The following is a 9,508-nucleotide window of genomic DNA, read 5'->3' as shown; positions in this document are numbered from 1 at the left end:
GTGATCTTCTTGAGATGTGATCTTCTGGAGATGTGATCATCTGGAGATGTGATCTTCTGGTGATGTGATCTTCTGAAGATGTGATCCTCTGGAGATGTGATCTTCTCGAGATGTGATCTTCTGGAGATGTGATCATCTGGAGATGTGATCTTCTGGTGATGTGATCTTCTCGAGATGTGATCTTCTGGAGATGTGATCATCTGTAGATGTGATCTTATGGAGATGTGATCTTCTGGGGATTTGATCTTCTAAGGATGTGATCTTCTGGGGATGTGATCTTCTGGGGATGTGATCTTCTGGGGATGTGATCTTCTGGTGATGTTATCTTCTCGAGATGTGATCTTTTGGAGATTTGATCTTCTCGAGATGTGATCTTCTGCTTATGTGATCTTCGGGAGATGTGATCTTCAGGAGATGTGATCTTCTCGAGTTGTGATCTTCTCGAGATGTGATCATCTGGTGATGTGATCTTCTGGAGATGTGATCATCTGGTGATGTGATCTTCTGGAGATGTGATCTTCTGGAGGTGTGATCTTCTCGAGATGTGATCTTCTCGAGATGTGATCTTCTGGTGATGTGATCATCTCGAGATGTGATCTTCTCCAGATGTGATCTTCTGGTGATGTGATCTTCTGGAGATGTGATCTTCTGGTGATGTGATCTTTTGGAGATTTGATCTTCTGGAGATGTGATCTTCTCGAGATGTGATCTTCTGGTGATGTGATCTTCTGGTGATGTGATCTTCTGGAGATGTGATCTACTGGGGATGTGATCTTCTAGTGATGTGATCTTCTGGAGATGTGATCCTCTGCAGATGTGATCTTCTCGAGATGTGATCTTCTGGAGATGTGATCTTCTGGGGATGTGATCTTCTGGTGATGTGATCTTCTGGAGATGTGATCCTCTGGAGATGTGATCTTCTTGAGATGTGATCTTCTGGAGATGTGATCATCTGGAGATGTGATCTTCTGGTGATGTGATCTTCTGGAGATGTGATCCTCTGGAGATGTGATCTTCTCGAGATGTGATCTTCTGGAGATGTGATCATCTGGAGATGTGATCTTCTGGTGATGTGATCTTCTCGAGATGTGATCTTCTGGAGATGTGATCATCTGTAGATGTGATCTTATGGAGATGTGATCTTCTGGGGATTTGATCTTCTAAGGATGTGATCTTCTGGGGATGTGATCTTCTGGGGATGTGATCTTCTGGGGATGTGATATTCTGGGGATGTGATCTTCTGGGGATGTGATCTTCTGGTGATGTGATCTTCTCGAGATGTGATCTTTTGGAGATGTGATCTTCTCGAGATGTGATCTTCTGCTTATGTGATCTTCTCGAGATGTGATCTTCTGCTTATGTGATCTTCAGGAGATGTGATCTTCTCGAGTTGTGATCTTCTCGAGATGAGATCATCTCGTGATGTGATCTTCTGGAGATGTGATCATCTGGTGATGTGATCTTCTGGAGATGTGATCTTCTGGAGGTGTGATCTTCTCGAGATGTGATCTTCTCGAGATGTGATCTTCTGGTGATGTGATCAACTCGAGATGTGATCTTCTCGAGATGTGATCTTCTGGTGATGTGATCTTCTGGAGATGTGATCATCTGGAGATGTTATCTTTTGGTGATGTGATCTTCTGGAGATGTGATGTTCCCGAGATGTGATATTCTGGAGATGTGATCTTCTGGAGATGTGATCATCTGGAGATGTGATGTTCTGAAGGCGTATCTTCTGGAGACGGGATTTTCTAGAGATGTGATCTTCTCGAGATGTGATCTTCTCGAGATGTGATCTTCCTCTGGAGATGTGATCGTCTGGAGATGTGATCTTCTGGAGATGTGATCTTCCTCTGGAGATGTGATCTTCTGGAGATGTGATCTTCTCGAGATGTGATTTTCCGAAGATGTGATCTTCTGGCGATGTGATCTTCTCGAGATGTGATCTTCTCGAGATGTGATCTTCTCGAGATGTGATCTTCTCGAGATGTGATCTTCTGGGGATGTGATCTGGAGATGTGATCCACTGGGAATGTGATCTTCTAGTGATGTGATCTTCTTGAGATGTGATCCTCTGCAGATGTGATCTTCTCGAGATGTGATCTTCTGGAGATGTGATCTTCTGGGGATGTGATCTTCTGGTGATGTGATCTTCTGGAGATGTGATCATCTGGAGATGTGATCTTCTTGAGATGTGATCTTCTGGAGATGTGATCATCTGGAGATGTGATCTTCTGGTGATGTGATCTTCTGGAGATGTGATCCTCTGGAGATGTGATCTTCTCGAGATGTGATCTTCTGGAGATGTGATCATCTGGAGATGTGATCTTCTGGTGATGTGATCTTCTCGAGATGTGATATTCTGGAGATGTGATCATCTGTAGATGTGATCTTATGGAGATGTGATCTTCTGGGGATTTGATCTTCTAAGGATGTGATCTTCTGGGGATGTAATCTTCTGGGGATGTGATCTTCTGGGGATGTGATTTTCTGGGGATGTGATCTTCTGGGGATTTGATCTTCTGGTGATGTGATCTTCTCGAGATGTGATCTTTTGGAGATGTGATCTTCTCGAGATGTGATCATCTGCTTATGTGATCTTCTCGAGATGTGATCTTCTGCTTATGTGATCTTCAGGAGATGTGATCTTCTCGAGTTGTGATCTTCTCGAGATGAGATCATCTGGTGATGTTATCTTCTGGAGATGTGATCATCTGATGATGTGATCTTCTGGAGATGTGATCTTCTGGAGGTGTGATCTTCTCGAGATGTGATCTTCTCGAGATGTGATCTTCTGGTGATGTGATCTTCTGGAGATGTGATCATCTGGAGATGTTATCTTTTGGTGATGTGATCTTCTGGAGATGTGATGTTCCCGAGATGTGATATTCTGGAGATGTGATCTTCTGGAGATGTGATCATCTGGAGATGTGATGTTCTGAAGACGTATCTTCTGGAGACGGGATTTTCTAGAGATGTGATCTTCTCGAGATGTGATCTTCTCGAGATGTGATCTTCCTCTGGAGATGTGATCTTCTGGAGATGTGATCTTCTGGAGATGTGATCTTCCTCTGGAGATGTGATCTTCTCGAGATGTGATTTTCCGAAGATGTGATCTTCTGGCGATGTGATCTTCTCGAGATGTGATCTTCTCGAGATGTGATCTTCTCGAAATGTGATGTTCTGAAGGCGTATCTTCTGGAGACGGGATTTTCTAGAGATGTGATCTTCTCGAGATGTGATCTTCTCGAGATGTGATCTTCCTCTGGAGATGTGATCTTCTGGAGATGTGATCTTTTGGAGATGTGATCTTCCTCTGGAGATGTGATCTTCTGGAGATGTGATCTTCTCGAGATGTGATTTTCCGAAGATGTGATCTTCCTCTGGAGATGTGATCTTCTGGAGATGTGATCTTTTGGAGATGTGATCTTCCTCTGGAGATGTGATCTTCTGGAGATGTGATCTTCTCGAGATGTGATTTTCCGAAGATGTGATCTTCTGGCGATGTGATCTTCTCGAGATGTGATCTTCTCGAGATGTGATCTTCTCGAGATGTAATCTTCTCGAGATGTGATCTACTGGGGATGTGATCTTCTAGTGATGTGATTTTCTTGAGATGTGATCCTCTGCTGATGTGATCTTCTCGAGATGTGATCTTCTGGAGATGTGATCTTCTGGGGATGTGATCTTCTGGTGATGTGATCTTCTGGAGATGTGATCCTCTGGAGATGTGATCTTCTCGAGATGTGATCTTCTGGAGATGTGATCATCTGGCGATGTGATCTTCTGGTGATGTGATCTTCTCGAGATGTGATATTCCCGAGATGTGATATTCTGGAGATGTGATCTTCTGGAGATGTGATCATCTGGAGATGTGATGTTCTGAAGACGTATCTTCTGGAGACGGGATTTTCTAGAGATGTGATCTTCTCGAGATGTGATCTTCTCGAGATGTGATCTTCTCGAGATGTGATCTTCCTCTGGAGATGTGATCTTCTGGAGATGTGATCTTCTGGAGATGTGATCTTCCTCTGGAGATGTGATCTTCTCGAGATGTGATTTTCCGAAGATGTGATCTTCTGGCGATGTGATCTTCTCGAGATGTGATCTTCTCGAGATGTGATCTTCTCGAAATGTGATGTTCTGAAGGCGTATCTTCTGGAGACGGGATTTTCTAGAGATGTGATCTTCTCGAGATGTGATCTTCTCGAGATGTGATCTTCCTCTGGAGATGTGATCTTCTGGAGATGTGATCTTTTGGAGATGTGATCTTCCTCTGGAGATGTGATCTTCTGGAGATGTGATCTTCTCGAGATGTGATTTTCCGAAGATGTGATCTTCCTCTGGAGATGTGATCTTCTGGAGATGTGATCTTTTGGAGATGTGATCTTCCTCTGGAGATGTGATCTTCTGGAGATGTGATCTTCTCGAGATGTGATTTTCCGAAGATGTGATCTTCTGGCGATGTGATCTTCTCGAGATGTGATCTTCTCGAGATGTGATCTTCTCGAGATGTAATCTTCTCGAGATGTGATCTACTGGGGATGTGATCTTCTAGTGATGTGATTTTCTTGAGATGTGATCCTCTGCTGATGTGATCTTGTCGAGATGTGATCTTCTGGAGATGTGATCTTCTGGGGATGTGATCTTCTGGTGATGTGATCTTCTGGAGATGTGATCCTCTGGAGATGTGATCTTCTCGAGATGTGATCTTCTGGAGATGTGATCATCTGGCGATGTGATCTTCTGGTGATGTGATCTTCTCGAGATGTGATATTCTGGAGATGTGATCATCTGTAGATGTGATCTTATGGAGATGTGATCTTCTGGGGATTTGATCTTCTAAGGATGTGATCTTCTGGGGATGTGATCTTCTGGGGATGTGATCTTCTGGGGATGTGATTTTCTGGGGATGTGATCTTCTGGGGATTTGATCTTCTGGTGATGTGATCTTCTCGAGATGTGATCTTTTGGAGATGTGATCTTCTCGAGATGTTATCTTCTGCTTATGTGATCTTCTCGAGATGTGATCTTCTGCTTATGTGATCTTCTCGAGATGTGATCTTCTGCTTATGTGATCTTCAGGAGATGTGATCTTCTCGAGTTGTGATCTTCTCGAGATGAGATCATCTGGTGATGTGATCTTCTGGAGATGTGATCATCTGGTGATGTGATCTTCTGGAGATGTGATCTTCTGGAGGTGTGATCTTCTCGAGATGTGATCTTCTCGAGATGTGATCTTCTGGTGATGTGATCATCTCGAGATGTGATCTTCTCGAGATGTGATCTTCTGGTGATGTGATCTTCTGGAGATGTGATCATCTGGAGATGTTATCTTTTGGTGATGTGATCTTCTGGAGATGTGATGTTCCCGAGATGTGATATTCTGGAGATGTGATCTTCTGGAGATGTAATCATCTGGAGATGTGATGTTCTGAAGACGTATCTTCTGGAGACGGGATTTTCTAGAGATGTGATCTTCTCGAGATGTGATCTTCTCGAGATGTGTTCTTCCTCTGGAGATGTGATCTTCTGGAGATGTGATCTTCTGGAGATGTGATCTTCCTCTGGAGATGTGATCTTCTGGAGATGTGATCTTCTCGAGATGTGATTTTCCGAAGATGTGATCTTCTGGCGATGTGATCTTCTCGAGATGTGATCTTCTCGAGATGTGATCTTCTCGAGATGTGATCTTCTCGAGATGTGATCTTCTGGGGATGTGATCTTCTGGAGATGTGATCTTCTAGAGATGTGATCTTCTGGAGATGTGATTTTCATGACATGTGGTGTTCTGGAGATGTGATCTTGTGGAGATGTGATCTTCTGGTGATGTGGTCTTCTCGAAATGTGATCTTCTGGGGATGTGATCTTCTCGTGATGTGATCTTCTGGTGATGTAATCTTCTCGAGATGTGATCTTCTCGAGATGTTATCTTCCTGTGATGCTATCTTCTCGAGATGTGATCTTCTCGAGATGTGATCTTCTCGAGATGTGATCTTCTCGAGATGTTATCTTCCTGTGATGTGATCTTCTCGAGATGTTATTTTCTGGAGATGTGATCTTCCTGTGATGTGATCTTCTCGAGATGTGATCTTTTGGAGATGTGTTCTTCTCGAGATGTGATTTTCTCGAGATGTGATCTTCTCGAGATGTGATCTTTTCGAGATGTGATCTTCTCGAGATGTGATCTCCCTGTGATGTGATCTTCTCGAGATGTGATCTTCTCGAGATGTGATCTTCCTGTGATGTGATCTTCTGGAGATGTGATCTTCTGGGAATGTGATCTTCTGGTAATGTGATCTTCTGGAGATGTGATCTTCTGGAGATGTGATCTTCCTGTGATGTGATATTCTCGAGATGTGATCTTGTCGAGATGTGATCTTCTCGAGATGTGATCTTCTCGAGATGTGATCTTCCTGTGATGTGATCTTCTGGAGATGTGATCTTCAGGGAATGTGATCTTCTGGTAATGTGATCTTCTGGAGATGTGATCTTCTGGAGATGTGATATTCTGGAGATGTGATCTTCTCGAGATGTGATCTTCCTGTGATGTGATCTTCTCGAGATGTGATCTTCTCGAGATGTGATCTTCCTGTGAAGTGATCTTCTCGAGATGTGATCTTCTCGAGATGTGATCTTCTCGAGATGTGATCTTCCTGTGATGTGATCTTCTCGAGATGTGATCTTCTCGAGATGTGATCTTCTCGAGATGTGATCTTCTCGAGATGTGATCTTCTCGAGATGTGATCTTCTCGAGATGTGATCTTCCTCTGGAGATTGTGGCCTACTCCTAATACATCGCAATTTACGTAATCGAGCAATACGTTAAAATGTGACGAACAAATTAGTTAAAATTAAAGCACCATAATATTGGTGTTTTCTTTTCATCGACCCTTGGTGTGGTGTTCACTATCCTTAGCGTAGTGTTCACTATCCTTAGTGTTATGTTCACTATCCTTAGTGTGGTGTTCACTATCCTTAGCGTAGTGTTCACTATCCTTAGTGTTATGTTCACTATCCTTAGCGTAGTGTTCTCTATCCTTAGCGCAGTGTTCACTATCCTTTGTGTCATGTTCACTATCCTTAGCGTAGTGTTCACTATCCTTAGTGTTATGTTCACTATCCTTAGTGTGGTGTTCACTATCCTTAGCGTAATGTTCACTATCCTTAGTGTGGTGTTCACTATCCTTAGTGTGGTGTTCACTATCCTTAGCGCAGTGTTCACTATCCATTGTGTCATGTTCACTATCCTTAGTGTGGTGTTCACTATCCTTAGCGTAGTGTTCACTATCCTTAGCGCAGTGTTCACTATCCTTTGTGTTATGTTCACTATCCTTAGTGTGGTGTTCACTATCCTTAGCGTAGTGTTCACTATCCTTAGCGTAGTGTTCACTATCCTTGGTGTGGTGTTCACTATCCTTAGCGTAGTGTTCACTATTCTTAGTGTGGTGTTCACTATCCCTAGCGTAGTGTTCACTATCCTTAGCGTAGTGTTCACTATCCTTAGTGTGGTGTTCACTATCCTTAGCGTAGTGTTCACTATCCTTAGTGTGGTGTTCACTATCCTTAGCGTAGTGTTCACTATCCTTAGTGTTATGTTCACTATCCTTGGCGTGGTGTTCACTATCCTTCACGTGGTGTTCACTACCCTTGGTGTGGTGATCACTATCCTTAGCGTAGTGTTAACTATCCTTAGTGTTATGTTCACTATCCTTAGTGTGGTGTTCACTATCCTCAGTGTGGTGTTCACTATCCTTGGTGTGGTGTTCACTATCCTTAGTGTGGTGTTCACTATCCTTAGTGTGGTGTTCACTATCCTTAGTGTGGTGTTCACGATCCTTTGTGTGGTGTTCACTATCCTTAGTGTGGTGTTCACTATCCTTAGCGTAGTGTTCACTATCCTTAGTGTTATGTTCACTATCCTTAGTGTGGTGTTCACTATCCTCAGTGTGGTGTTCACTATCCTTAGCATAATGTTCACTATCCTTGACGTGGTGTTCACTACCCTTGGAGTGTTGTTCACTATCCCTAGCGTAGTGTTCACTATCCTTTGCGTGGTTTTCAATATACTTAGCGTGGTGTTCACTATCCTTGGCGTGGTGTTCACTACTCTTGGCGTGGTGTTCACTACCCTTGGCGTGGTGTTCACTATCCTTTGGCGTGGTGTTCACTACCCTTGGTGTGGTGTTCACTATCCTTGGCGTGGTGTTCACTACTCTTGGCATGGTATTCACTACCCTTAGCATGGTGTTCACTTCCCTTGACGTGGTGTTCACTACTCTTGGCGTGGTGTGCACTACCCTTGGCGTGGTGTTCACTATCCTTGGCGTGGTGTTCACTACCCTTGATGTGGTGTTCACTATCCTTAGCGTAGTGTTCACTATCCTTGGCGTGGTGTTCACAATCTTTGGCGTGGTGTTCACTACCCTTGGTGTGGTGTTCACTACCCTTGGCGTGGTGTTCACTACCCTTGACGTGGTGTTCACTACCCTTGGCGTGGTGTTCACTATCCATGGCGTGGTGTTCACTACCCTTGGAGTGGTGTTCACTATCCTTAGCGTAGTGTTCACTATCCTTGGCGTGGTGTTCACAATCTTTGGCGTGGTGTTCACTACCCTTGGCGTGGTGTTCACTACCCTCGACGTGGTGTTCACTACCCTTGGCATGGTGATCACTACCCTTGGCATGGTGTTCACTCCCCTTCGCCTGGTGTTCACTACACTTGGCGTTGTGTTCACGACCCTTGGCGTGGTGTTCATTACCCGTGGCGTGGTGTTAACTACCCTTGGCATGGTGTTCACTTCCCTTTGCATGGTGTTCACTACCCTTGGCGTGGTGTTCACAACCCTTTGCGTGGTGTTCACTACCCTTGGCATGGTGTTCACTACCCTTCGACTGGTGTTCACTACCCTTAGCGAGGTGTTCACTACCCTTGATTTGGTGTTCACTACCCATGGCGTGGTGTTCACTACCCCTGGCGTGGTGTTCACTACCCTTGGCATGGTGTTCACTACCCTTGGCATAGTGTTCACTACCCTTTGCATGGTTTTCACTACCCTTGATGTGGTGTTCACTACCCTTGGCGTGGTGTTAACTACCTTTTGTGTGGTGTTCACTACCCTTGGCGTGGTGTTCACTACCCTTGACGTGGTGTTCACTACCCTTGGTGTGGTGTTCATTACCCTTGGCGTGGTATTCACTACCCTTGGCATGGTGTTCACTACCCTTGACGTGGTGTTCACTACCCTTGGTGTACTGTTCAGTACCCTTTGCGTGGAGTTCACTACCCTTAGCGTGGTGTTCACTACCCATGGCGTGGTGTTCACTACCCTTGGCATGTTGTTCACTACCCTTGACGTGGTGTTTCCTTCCCTTAGCACGGTGTTCACATCCCATGGCGTGGTGTTCACTACCCTTGACGATATGTTCACTACCCTTTGCGTGGTGTTCACTACCCTTGGCGTGGTGTTCCCTACTTTTGACGTGGTGTTCACTACCCTTTGCGTGG

General features: G+C 44.4%; 1 protein-coding gene across 1 annotated transcript in view; it reads right to left on the bottom strand.

Annotated features, from left to right (window-relative positions):
* Positions 1-214: 214 nt before the first annotated feature.
* Positions 215-9,508, bottom strand: part of LOC138359588 (filaggrin-2-like) — a 34,707-nt gene continuing 25,413 nt past the window's right edge. The window contains exon 5 of the mRNA XM_069318937.1: positions 215-472. Coding sequence (XP_069175038.1) covers positions 215-472 — 258 coding nt within the window. The remainder of the gene's footprint in view (positions 473-9,508) is intronic.

This window comes from Procambarus clarkii, chromosome 91 (assembly GCF_040958095.1).
Source record: "Procambarus clarkii isolate CNS0578487 chromosome 91, FALCON_Pclarkii_2.0, whole genome shotgun sequence".
Lineage (NCBI taxonomy): Eukaryota > Metazoa > Arthropoda > Malacostraca > Decapoda > Cambaridae > Procambarus > Procambarus clarkii.
Note: the sequence above shows the minus strand (reverse complement) of the source record. Positions and strands in the feature narration are given on the sequence as shown.